We start from the raw sequence: 13562 nt of genomic DNA on the forward strand, positions 1-13562 counted from the left end.
AACAAAGGAAATGTTCAGGACGGGTGGAGGGGGGGGGGAATGAATGACTATGACCATGGTCATACTCTTTTCTGGCTTTTCAAGATGCGCAGATGTGACCTACGTTACTTTTATAATTAGGAATAAAGACGAAATGACAAAGAGGTCATCTTGGTATCGAACATTAAGCTCAGGCACCCTAGCAAAAACTGTGCTCCAAGAAGGCGTCTCCAGCAGGCAGCACTGCCCTTTCCTGTGTGTCCAGGGGAGTTCTACAGATAGGACGAGAGGCAGGGAGCACGAGGCAAAAACGAGGAGCCCCTGCTTCAGTCTTTTCATTTCACCCCACTCCACGTGTCCCATATGAACGTAGAGATGTTACCTTACAAAATAGCAGATCTTCAGGCAAAGCCCTGGTGAATTCTTTGCCAAGGCATCCTTATAGGTAGGGCTGTGGTTAAGGGAAACAGGAGCCTCTGTCATAGAAACCAAACAACTTCTCATCTTTGGAAGTACTTGCTAACCCCCCGCCCCTACCCTACCCCATGCCCACACACACTGTTTTCTTAGTTTTCTCACCACGGGATAAAAACTAACCCGATGTATGCAGCTGTGTGCCTATTACCACCTGGAGGAGTGATGCTGGTGACCTACACAGCCCACATCAAAGCGCCTTATGGAGGGAGATCCCAACATTTCCTTTGCAGAAGGGAAAAGACAAAGCCAACAGTGTGGAAAGCTGCTGACATAGGTAGCACCTGAACTGAAGAAGGGGCAAATGACCTCATGCCCATTCCCAAGAGGTTAGGAGTCCCACCGAAACAACTGAAAAAGAGTAGCCCCTTCTCCTTTTTTTTTTTTTTTTAATTTTTTATTTATTTATGATAGTCACACAGAGAGAGAGGCAGAGACACAGGCAGAGGGAGAAGCAGGCTCCATGCACCGGGAACCCAACATGGGACTCGATCCCGGGTCTCCAGGATCATGCCCTGGGCCAAAGGCAGGCGCCAAACCGCTGTGCCACCCAGGGATCCCAAGCCCCTTCTCCTTTAAAGTGTTTTGGGGAGTGGATAAACAAATTTGTGCACTAAATTAGAAAAAAAGGGAATGAATATTCAGATATAGTGTCATAATTAAGAGCAGCAGTGTGAAAAATGTAATATACTCCTGGAGGGGGTCAGCAGACGGACCTCGTAAGTTGTGATAGTAAGTCAGACAAGGCCATGTGAATAATCCAAAATACGATCAGAGGTCATGTTTAAGGATCTGTGGCATCTGGAATATTCCATGAGAAGGGCGCCATCCTAAGAATATGAAAGGACAGTGAGATCCTATTAAGTTTATCTCTTTAGAAATATGTAAATATTTAAAATATATTTTGTAAATATGTAAAATACATTTATTTTACAACCCAAAGAAATGCAAAACCCAAACCCTTGGAGAACCTGGGTGGGTCTACTATCTTTGGTCAACAGGCTGAGGAATCGGGTGATGTCTACTGTGAGGCTAAGCCCTCCTTCCTTTCTAAAACCCATGCTTTCCTGACTGCAGTACAGGGTTAGGTGAATTCTAGCAGGACCCCTGTGCTGTGTCCAGTGAGCAAGCTGGCAGAGATCTCAGTTAACCGGGTGGGAGTGGTCTTCCTCCAGTGGGTATGTGTAATTTTAAACTGCTGGAAAATGTAGGGGTAAATACAGCCCAGTGAACGTCCACATTTTAGGATCAGTGCTTTTGAGTAGGAAGGAATCTGAGCTATTTGGGTGATTTTATATCCCTGTACTGTTTGAGAGCCATATTAGAATGATAGCCTTGAAACTTCAATTTGGAATATGTAATTGTTTTAGACTTGTGATTCTAAATTGAAATTTTATTAAGTTTAATCATGGCTTTGGAACTTCTAAAATGATGTTAACTGCTTATGACTTTTATCTACTAGTTACAAATACTATGTAGAATTCAGGAAGGCATCTGAAGCATTTAAAAATAATTCAAAATATAAGATTCATTAGTTGTAGTTAAAAACCATTGGAAGTATTTAGTTAATTAGCATTATTCAAATTAACCAAACATTTTTCAAGGCCCCTTAAAAATGTGTGGTGAAACATGCTAGACTTACAGAAAGAATAGTATGTGCAAACTACACTTGAAGCCCCAAAGGGCTCTGGTTGTAAAATTTGTACTCTTAATAAAATCCCTTTAATTTAAAAACTAAATTTTAATGGATTTACTGCCTTAGTATCTGCCCTCAAAAGCACCTCAGAAACAAAAACAAAAAAAACCCCACAAAAACACACATGTACAGCAACATGGATAATAACAATAAAAATAAGCCCAGGCAGGTGATGGCAAAATTTATGAAATAAAAGGCTCTGATGCCTGCCTTTCTCTGGGCATAAAAGGTAAGAGTGAAAACAAGAGGACCTTACATTTCTCTCGGCCGTATGGCTGAGGGAACACCTGCCTTCAATGGAAAGCGCTCCAAGCACAAGGCACGTTCTAGATACATATGGGCCAGATTCTGTATTTTTATCACTTGATGCACTTGTCAAAATTTTTGTTGTTCTTCCTTTTCAGTGACAAAGGGATAGAAAACATATTTCTCATCGAAAACAACTAAGTAAAAAATAAAACAACTAAGTAGACATAGAAATCACCTTAGTGCCATTTATTGGAGCTGCCACCAGGCCGCTCCCTGCCCAGCGTGCCGTGGCCCTGCATGCAGGCAGGCCCCAAGCCAACAGGTCCAAGCCACGGCCAAGGTGGCCTGACATGAGCAGGGGCTGAGGCCGAAGCCGGCGCACACAGGCCAGGACGGGAGGCTCAGGCACCTGCTGCGCCGCGGGGTGCATGTTACTGTCCCCTGGAAGCTTCAGGCCTCCCTCTCCGCAGGTGAAGGACCAGTACTGTTCTAACTGTACTTTCTAGGCACTGGAACCATTCAGAGCACGTCTTAAAAGCTATTTAACAGCGAAAAACCAGGAAGCATCAGGAAAGCATGAGCTATTTAACTAATAATTCTAGAACTGCCAAGGTCAGAAAACGGAGACTCGGAGCGTGAAGAAAAAATCGTCCTGCTGTCGCTGCAGTCTTATCTCAGATTCCCTTCTTAGAATTTCGTCTTCCACCCTCCACCAAAGCCTGAACTTCTCACCTAGAAGTCCCAATACAGAAAGAGGAGCCAATGTTTTGCACCCACAGTAAGGCAACATTCGTTGCATACTATCAGGAGCGGCCCCTGAGCTAAGCTCTAGAGAAACAAAGATAAAGCCACCTTGGTTCCTGACGTCGACAGGCAGACTGGTGGGGGAGACGTGTCATCGGGTAAGTTAACAGTGTATGCATCTTTAAACCTATGCTAAAAATATATTTATTTTCCTTAAAGTAACTTATAGTTAATTGAGTACTGTTGTGACTTTCTATGTTCCTGACACATCAAACTACACTGGCGAGACACAGAGTTTCTGCTGTTTACTCCACACATCACCTGTGAAGGCCAGAGCCTGAGTGTATCACGCTGCAGGACTTACAGACTCGGTCAGGGTAGACCAATGGATGCAGCTAACAGAATAAAAACACTTGGCACTTTGTCATCGTAGATGAAAAGCTTTTCAAGGCAGATTATATCCAGACCAGAGATATGAGGGATACTCACTCAAGCGATACAGAACTAAAGTCAGAGGAATTAGATTTTCAGAGCACTAAGGACACTAGACGTATATTTTAAGGGGTGTGTGTGTGTGCGCGCGTGCGCATGCAAGGCTGAAAACGTCAGGAAGGCTTCACAGAGGGGTCTTGAATGGGTCTGCTAGGCAGTGAGGGAGGAAAAGGCACTCCAGGCACGGGAATCGTAAGAGGCACTTACAGAGGGATGCCCTGTCCCAGCAGCAGAGGGGCTCTGCACAGGCTCTGAGGCAATGGCCTATGTGACCTGCTTCCTCAGGAAAGGAACTTCAAAGATGGCCAGTGAACGGGAACAGGAGTGGGGGGTGGGGCGTGTAGCATGCAGGGGAGAACAGCAGCCCAGGACAGACAGTGGCCGAGGACACAGGCCGTGGAGGACTGGACTGACTCCAGAGGAGGTGAAGGGCAGAGGGAGGAGGCAAGAGTGCTTCTGAAGTCTCTGGTTAGGCTAAGCGGATGGCCAAGGACACCACGAACTGAAACTGAAAATACAGGTGTCAAAGCAGAATTGGTGGGTAGTAACTGGGGATGAGAGTGGTGAGAAAACGAAATAAGTTTGAGCATATTAAGATTGAAGTGTCTGCAGTACAAATGAGTCCAAGTGTTTTGTTTTGTTTTTTTTTCCAAGATGGTTTAGGTTAAAGAGATACAGACTGGAAAGTCCGCAGCACTGGAGGAGAGGGGTGGAAATCCTGGTGGGGAATCACCCAGCGGAGGAGGTGGAGTGAGAAGGAAACTGGGATGCTGCTCCGACAGAGACAGGGTGCCTTGAAGCTAGCCCGAGGGAGGGTGGAGGGGAACCCCAAGGGGTAAGGCCTGGAGGGGCAGAGGGTGTCTACAGAGCCCAGAGGAAGCAAGGGCAGAGAAGAGCCAGTGGGCTTAGTCGCAGAAGGCCAGCGGTGACATCAGAGGGATGTCTGAGTGCAGGGGTGGGGGCCCCAGCTGAGGTAAGGACTGAGTGGGAGTTGAGATGGGGGACAGTGAGTGCAGACCTCTTTTAGGAGGTTTGTGCATCAAACTGCGAACCCGAACAGTGGAGGGAAGGCATGGCCGAGAGTTAATTTGCAGGTTGGGGAGACCTGAATGTGTTTCAGGCTGAGGGGCAGGTGTCCTTGAAGGGGGGGGCGGTGAAGTGGAGGAGCAGGGACCTTAGGGAGAGGTCAGGCCCTGTGGGGTGTGGGAGCAAGCAGGGAGGCGAGGGCGGTCTGTCCACCGCCGGCACAGCCAGGGCTCGGCTCCATTTAGTTTAGAGCAACAGGCTTTTCACCAAGGAGTCTCTAATCACCGACACTGTTTGGGACTGCTGGCACACAGAGTTAATAAAAGGTCAACCGACTCCAAATCAGCTTTGTAATGGTTTAAAAAGTCTCTGCAGACTTGCACCCCCCGTCACCTGCAGCTCCTACCGTACAGACCTCAGCCAGTGCTTTGCCCTGGGAATGCCACAGGAAACACCTCCTGTGGCATGAGAGGTAAGGATGTATAAGCAGGTTTAGAGAAGAGACTCAGTCTCTTCTGATGGCTTTTATTTATTTACTTATTTTTGTGCACCATAAGATGAAAAGGAAGGGGTCGAGGGAGGGGTGAAGGATTAGAGGAGCCACCGGGCATGACTCAATGCCAAGGACTGGGGCTTCAGGTGTTCAACGCTCTTCTCCCACCTACGGTCCATTCTCCTCGGGGCCACACAGGGCAGAGTGTCACCAGCCGGAGGGAAGGGCAGGCTCCTTCTCCACCCTACTCAATTCACACCCAAGAAGGTTAAAATCCAGCAGGGTTTGCTTGGCCAACAGCCAGTGCCTCTGCCTGAAGCATAACAGCCCCAGCAGATGCTCCAGAAACTGTGGTGTCACAAAGCATGCTTTAGAACCTGGGGAAAGGGATGCCTAGGTGGCTCAGCGGCTGGGTGCCTGCCTTCGGCCCAGGGCGTGATCCTGGGGTCCCGGGATCAAGTGCTGAGTTGGGCTCCCTGCAGGGAGCCTGCTTCTCCCTCTGCCTGTGTCTCTGCTTCTTTCTCTGTGTCTCTCATGAATAAATAAAATCTTAAAAAAAAAAAAAAAAAAAAAAAAGAACCTGGGACAAGTTGAAGAATCAGACAGGAAAGCCAGTTTAACCTTGGAGTCATGACTGCACCCTTGTCAGTCTGCAGGGGAGGAACGTACATTTCCATTAGCCCACAGGAAAGGGATTTTTTTTTTACTAGCCAGACATACTGAGGCCGAATTCCTTTGCCTGTGGACTTCTTTGATGACTTGCCTGAGCGAGCAGCATCGATAAAAACTGCCCCATCCAACAAGTGACGCATACGTGTGCGTGCATGTGCGCACACAGACACACATCGACACACACACACACACACACAAACCCACCTCTGAAGGGATATCTGAACCCATTTACCACTGAAGAGTTATTCCAGACCAAATCAAAATGAAAGCATGTTTCAAATTTCAAGGTACTTCTGAATGAATCCCCTTTGGGGGCTGTGAGTCATGGTGCTAAAAGGATATAGGGCGATAACTTTTTGGAGCAGTTCAGTGGAGGAAATGATGATCCGGTGCATGGTCAGCATGACTTGCAACAGTTGGTTACTTCGGCACAGGTTTCCATCTGCATCTGAAAACATAAAAAACAGAATCTGAGCGAGGCCCCTTGAGAGGAATGGGTCACCTGCCCGGATGCCCGACAACCCTCCAGTACTGGAAGGTGGAGGCGGATGGATGGCCCAAGTGGGGCTTCTTCACACAGCGCTTCTCCCACTGCTTTGAGCACCACGCACCCTTCTCTTCTCTGCTTCTTACCCTCCTGCTGCATTTTTCCCTTCTCCAAAATGCCCATTTGATGTTCATTGACCCCCTCCCACCTGAAAGATGGTAGATTCTTGGGAAAGGGATAAAACTTGCACCATACACGTGAGTCTCTGTTGAGAGCAGAAACAGATCCAAGTTTTATGGGGCCTAAAGCGTATATAATTGGGGGGAGAGGTCCTTTCTAGGGTCAGAGTGAAAAATACAGTTTTAACAGATTACAGTTAAATATCTTACTTTTGCAAATCTTATGAGATCACAGGGATAGATTTCGAGGGCTCCCTCATGGCCTTGGAAGGGGCTCTGAAATACAAGCTTTCCTAGCGTTATGGGAGATATGCCGCTGGATGAAAATAAAGGAGGAAGGCTATAGGCAACCGTGACATGTGGAGGTTACGGCTGGGTTATAAGTATCTGCGATGGTTCATTTAAGAGATCATGGTTGGCCAGGTTTTCCAATCTCTGCAGGTACCAAAGAGTCAGATGCATTCTACACATGGGTGCCGGGTGTACAGATTTCCTTTGGAGTGGTTTCTAAAATCTTTTTAACACTTACGCCGTGAAGTGTTAGGGGCTGTGTTGGCTATTTGCAGCCAGATCTGTTCTCTTTCCTTCACCATGGATTGCATAACCCTTGCCAGCCAGCGCCAGTTGGGTTCGGCCATGCAGAAGCATGAACAAGGCAGGGGAGATGAATCAGGGTACCTCTCTCTCATGCCCTCACTGCTTTGGCACCACGTCCCTGGTAGCAGCTCTAGGTCTCTTCGATGAATGACAACACTGGCTGGCTTGTCCTCCATGACTCCAGCTCCTACCGAGAGCTAACACTCTTAATCTCCCATGACCCCCAGCCCATGGGTGGGTTGGGGGGAGGCAATGACTTCTATTTGTTGACAGTCTGCGTGCAGCATCTCTTAATTCCACCTTCATCTCTGCAAGCAGCTCCTTCACTCAGGCGCTCTCATCTAAGCAAGCCACCTGAATCCGATTCTCTGATGGGAGCTTGAATGATTCAGAGCAAAGTATCAGATGAAGGAATGGACACGCCTTGCCGTAGCATTTCAAAGTTCTTACAAATACATGATGCAGGAGGGGCTGTCGTTTTCACTCTCTCCAAGCGCATGTAACGATCAATGATGGGCGCAGTGCGGTGGGCGCAGGATTCGGAACTCCTGGCTCACCCCCAAATGACCTAGGGTCACAGTTCACTGAGAAACTGCACATCAACAGGCAGGACCACTCACCACCCTGCCACCACCCCCCCCCAAATCCAGGGATTTACACGCACTCTGTTCCTCTCTCTGCTCGCCCTCCCCGTCTCCCGGGGGGCCTTCCAGAGACTGTGGCTTCCACTGTGCAGAGCCTCCTGCCTTCTCAGGGATGCTGATCCTGCCTCTGTCCACAATCTCTCCTGCATCATCAACGTCCCTCTCTCTCTCCTGCTTCTCTCACCCAGGGCATTTACACACAATGAAACAAAGCCTTAGCCTCTCACCAGCCCTAGGACTTCTCCATTTCTCTGTTCTCCTTTTTAGCAGAGCCTCACTGTCACCAATTTCCCACCTCCCATTCATTTTCAAGGTCACCAACCAGCTCTACATCGCCGGATCCAAGAGTTTGTGTCTCTGGCTTCATCTGACTTCATGATTCAGGCTGCATCCAACCCAACCCGATCCTAAGTTGACAACCCTCTTTCCTGGAACACTTTCTTCTCTTGGCTTCCATAGCATCACACTGTCTCAGCTTCTCTCTCACACTCTTCTTCTGTCTCCTCTTCCTCTGATGAGTGTTTAAATGTCACCAAGCTCTGTGGCTTAGTCCTCCCACTTCTTTTAAAAATCAATTTTAAAATTTTGAAGCTTCTTAAGTTTGAAATTAAAAAATTTAATTTTTTTTCTGGGGTGAACTCATCTAGTCCTTTGGCTAAAACAACCATCTATTTGCTGATGACTGCTAAACTTACATCTTCAGCACGAGTACCAAATTAACACGTCCAACGTCCTCCTTGGCAAAGCAACACAGGTGTCTAATTTCGAACTAACTCATCCCAACAAAACTCTTGAGCTCTCTCTCCCCATCACCCCAGTCCAGTCCACCTCCATTCTTTCTCATCTCAGGAAATGACACCACCAACCATCCTCAGTTACCCAGACTGAAAACCTAGGAGACATCCTTAATTCTCACTTTCCCTCACCTCCAATCCATCAGCAAGGTCTTGCTGCTTCTTCTTTTTTTTTTTTAAATAAATTTATTTTTTATTGGTGTTCAATTTGTCAACATACAGAATAACACCCAGTGCTCATCCCGTCAAGTGCCCACCTCAGTGCCCACCACCCAGTCACCCCCACCCCCCCGCCCACCTTCCCTTCTACCACCCCTAGTTTGTTTCCCAGAGTTAGGAGTCTTTCATGTTCTGTCTCCCTTTCTGATATTTCCCACGCATTTTTTCTCCTTTCCCCTTTATTCCCTTTCACTATTATTTATATTCCTCAAATGAATGAGACCATATAATGTTTGTCCCTCTCCGATTGACTTATTTCACTCAGCATAATACCCTCCAGTTCCATCCACGTCGAAGCAAATGGTGGATATTTGTCGTTTCTAATGGCTGAGGAATATGCCATTGTATACATAGACCACATCTTCTTTATCCATTCATCTTTCGAAGGACACCGAGGCTCCTTCCGCAGTTTGGCTGTTGTGGACATTGCTGCTATAAACATTGGGGTGCAGGTGTCCCGGCGTTTCATTGCATCTGTATCTTTGGGGTAAATCCCCAGCCGTGCAAGGTCTTGATTCTACTTTAAAAATGTATCTCAAACCTGTTGATTTCTCTCCATCCTTGCCATTACACATATTAGTCGTAGCCAGCACCATGATGCAGTCACCCCAAAGACCCCCTGCTTCCACTCCTGTCCACTCTCCACACAGAAGCTAGGAGTCAGCCTGTATATCAGGTCACGTGCTTCATACACGTTAATGGATTCCATTACACCTGTAATAAAATACAAAATCCTTGCTGTGGCCAGCGGAGCTCCACATGTTCTGGCTCCTTCTAATATCTCACACTTCATTTCCTACCACATTGCTCCTCTTCAGACCTCTATTTATTTATACCTCAGACCCTCCAAGTTTATTCCCAACTCACAGACTTTGCGTTTGATATTTCCTACAGTGTGGTCTTTCTGCCCTTGGCCTCTTCATGTCATTCCCATCTCAGTTTCAATGTCACATCCCCGGAGAGGTCTTCCTTAAACTACCTAAGGTTAAGGTTATACCTTAGGTATATACCCTTCCTAAGGTTCTTGGTATTTAATATTGATTTTTAGAGTTTGGTATTGATATTTCATTGATGATATACATTAATACACATACTGTTTTCTTCTTGGCCAATAAAAAAGAAACTCAAGGTTACAACTTGAGAAATCATTTTTATGAAGTATTCAGCGAGGCTGGTTACTGTTCCCTTAATCTTTACAAGATTTTTATTTATTTATTTGAGAGAGAGAGAGGGAGAGAGTAAGCATGAGCAGTGGAGAGGGCAGAGGGCAAAGCAAAGCAGACTCCCCACTGAGCAGGGAGCCCATGTGGAGCTTGATCCCAGGACCCTGATATCATGACCTGAGCCAAAGGCAGGTGCTTAACTGACTGAGCCACCTAGGCACCCCAGTTTTTTAATCTTTCATGACTTCTCAACTTAGTGAAGCAGGGTCCATATCATGTTGGGTATTTGCACCATAAGCATCTTTGCCACAAGCTTTTTCGCCACATAACTAACAGGCGGTACAGCACTTTTGACATAAAAGATAAAAGAACACCTGGTTCAGTTTGGCTTCATGTCTCCCTGGTGCAGTACCTTTATTTTTATGGGATATGAATCTTAGCCCTCACGATGGTCTACAGAGTGGCACTGAATTTTGAACCCACGTTTCCCACAGAACTTGGAGTGTCAATATGGATGTGTGGATGTGGATGTGTGACAATATGCCAAGAACAAATGCTGTTCTCACAATGCGATACAGAGCTCTGTTACAAATACGAATCTTAGTGTTTGGATACTTCTCTTAATGAAGGAGGAAACTGGAAATTTTACCATGGAGACAATGCCATAAGCAAAAAAAAAAAAAAAAAAAAAGTAACAGCACGAAAGACTTTGAAGACTGTGCTTAGCTATAATACACAAAATCCACTCAATCGTTGCACAGTTCTGCAACTGCACATTTTAAAGGTACTCAAACATGTTGTATTTTGCAATAAAAGCTTTTTAATTTTGGTATTCATTTTTCATATGTCCTTATGTCCTTCTTAGTGAACATCCCCTTTTTTTGTTTTGTTTTGGGTTTTTTTTTTTTTTTTTTGTGTGTGTGTGTGTGTGTGTGTGATCTTATCTTTTATAGCCAAAGTGTTTTTCCCCTGATGAGCGACACAGTGAAAATGCTTGTAGGAAAATGCTTACTGCACAGGTGGTGGTGTTGAAATTGGTTGGCACTGGTTAGTGTCGCGCTTCCTCTGTTTCCTGGCCCAATTTCTGTAATAGTTACCTCTTGCCACGAAATTCCACATAACAAACCACCCCAAAACTCAAAGACTTAAAAGGGTACTCAATTATTTTTGTCTCCCAAGTGTCTGTGAACCGGCTGGCAGGTCAGCTGATAAAGGCTAGACTTCGCTGGGGTCTTGGACACGTGCCCCGCCACCCCCACCGCCCCCACCGCCCCCACCCCCGGCTGCCTTGGTTGAGGTATATTCTTTCCAGGTGATGGCCAAAGGGCAACTAGAAATACTGAAGGCCTCTGAAGCCTGGGCTTGGAACTGGCATGCTGACACTTCCGTCTTGTTCTGCTGCCAAAACAAGTCCTGCTGCTCAGTCTCTGGTGAAAGAGCAGGGACTTTTAAGTCACATGAACAATCTCAGAGACACACAGAAGGTGAAACTTGCAGAGGGGTTGGTGGGGGTGTAACAATGTAATCAAGTCTCCCACAATTATGGGGGGGCTAACTTTTCAATTCAGCCTCTGACAATGCAGTTTTCATAATGCTCCTTTCCTCACCAAGGTAGTAGGGTCACATTCCAGTATCCTATGGGGGAAAAGCAGGGAAACTGAAATACCTTTGTAGGGTATGCATTTGAACATTCATAGGAGTGATGGGACATAGTCGCTGGCTTTTTCAGTATGGACAGGCTTGCTCTCTCCACAGTTCTTGGTGGCTGGCTAGCATCCTTCCATGGATGCTCATGTATTAGGGAAAGGGGCTTAGAAGTGTCCTGGCTGAGATCAAAGCCAAGTCACATATGGAAGGATTCGATATAGGTTTCGCACAGAGAAAAGTACAGAGAGCTATTAGAACTGACTTCACATATCTAGAGTACTACCCACGGGAGGTTTAGATTTGTTTTGTGGGGCCATAAAAGGCAGCAGCAGAGAGGCTGAGGAGGAGACAGGACTGAGCACCACGGGAGGCAGAAACGCCTAACCACCAGGACTGCCCATCAACAGAGGCACTCCTATCACAGAGACACTCACGAGGGGACCCCAGAGCGACACTTAGTTACATCCCTAATGGGTGGAGCTGCTATTATTCACTCAAGTCCTAGTAATCCCAGGGGCTGTGCCAATAAGCTCCTTAAATGATGTTATTTCTAATTCTTAAAATAATTCAGCAATTTTGTTGCTGAAAACTTGTAGCTGAGGAAAATCAAAGTATAGAAAGATGGGATAATTTGTCCTAGGTCAGAGAGACAAAGAGCTGGGATCTGGATCTGGCTCCAGGTCTGTTTGATTCTAGAACTCCAGCTCTCTCCACTCTACTCAGCCGCCTGCCCCATGGCCATCGGTTGGGAGAGGGAATTCCAGCATTAAATGGGGGGCTGAAGGAGATGAGCTTTGAGATCTCTTCCAGTGCTCAGGCCTAAGTCTAAGAGATGCTGCTGGGGTGTTGGGGTGGAACCAATGCTCATTTGGAAAAATAGCTTTTGAGCCCTTGATGATTTCTGAAAAATTCTTATAGGCCTTGGCCGATTTATACTGATCAATAAAGTTGCCCTTAAGAAAAAAAGGGTGCTGTGCTTAAGGTTCAAAACCATGCTTGCTCTCCCCTTTTACCTGGCACCCCCTCTTCCAGAGTTCCATGCCATCCCCCCACCGCGGCATGTTAATCCTCACGTGGTCTCTGTGGGAGTGAGGGCTGGCAAATGGTAAGGCCAGGACAGGATGACTCACTCAGCAAAGGGAGACAGGAATGGAGTGAGGGAAGAAGCACGTCTGCACCTACACCCAGAACTCCCTTCTTGGCTATCCTTTTCCACTAGGAGAAAGTCTGCATGTCCACTTGCCCACCATGTGACCTCATCAAGGGTGCATTCCCTTCCTGACTTCATCTCACAGAACTTCTTCCTCTTTGAGAGGAGCCGCCTCCCTTTGAAAGTCAGATTTCTAAGTGGGTGGTCAAGGGGAATTTACCTTCCAGACTGCAGGATTTAATTTTGATATTTTGATATAATTGCTGTAAGCTGATTTAAATATTTCAATGAATAATTTCATTTTGTTTGCATCTTTAGGCTTTTCAAAATGCAGGGTGTCATACTAAAAATTCTAATAAGTAAAATGTGCAATGCATAATAAAGTGTGCATATTTTCTCAGTACCATCTGCTCCTCACACTTTAGGGGAGACTTCTGTAAAGGGTTGAAACCTCATCAGGGTACAAAAATGTCAATCTTCTGTTCTCTACCACTAGACCGGGCAGTAACATATGCTGCTGGAGAAGTATACTAGTCAAGGACCCATCCCACCTGGGAACCATTTGGCCCACAAAGCAAAAAGCAAGCCATGTGGCTTCTAGATAGTCATTTCTCGGGGTGGGAAAGACTTTTAACATTTTCTACCTCAAACTTCTATCTTATGCATTATTTCTTCCTAAAAGCATCACAGGTAAGTGGCCATCTAGCATCTCCTTGTAGTTTTCCAGGGACAGGAAAACTCTGTATTCTACATAGTGACTTTCCACTCTACTTCAACTAAAAACATTTTTTTGATGCAACTAACCTACACTGGTCATTAATCTACTGTGTGCAAGACACTGTCTTAGATTCCAAAGG

General features: G+C 46.2%; 1 protein-coding gene across 1 annotated transcript in view; it reads right to left on the bottom strand.

Annotated features, from left to right (window-relative positions):
• Positions 1 to 13562, bottom strand: part of RASGRP1 (RAS guanyl releasing protein 1) — a 75848-nt gene that overhangs the window by 23614 nt on the left and 38672 nt on the right. Inside the window, 2 exon segments of the mRNA XM_072738227.1 lie at positions 362 to 424; positions 6168 to 6273. Of these exon segments, the coding sequence (XP_072594328.1) occupies positions 362 to 424; positions 6168 to 6273 (169 nt within the window).

Source organism: Vulpes vulpes, chromosome 15 (genome assembly GCF_048418805.1).
Source record: "Vulpes vulpes isolate BD-2025 chromosome 15, VulVul3, whole genome shotgun sequence".
NCBI classification, from domain to species: Eukaryota; Metazoa; Chordata; class Mammalia; order Carnivora; family Canidae; genus Vulpes; species Vulpes vulpes.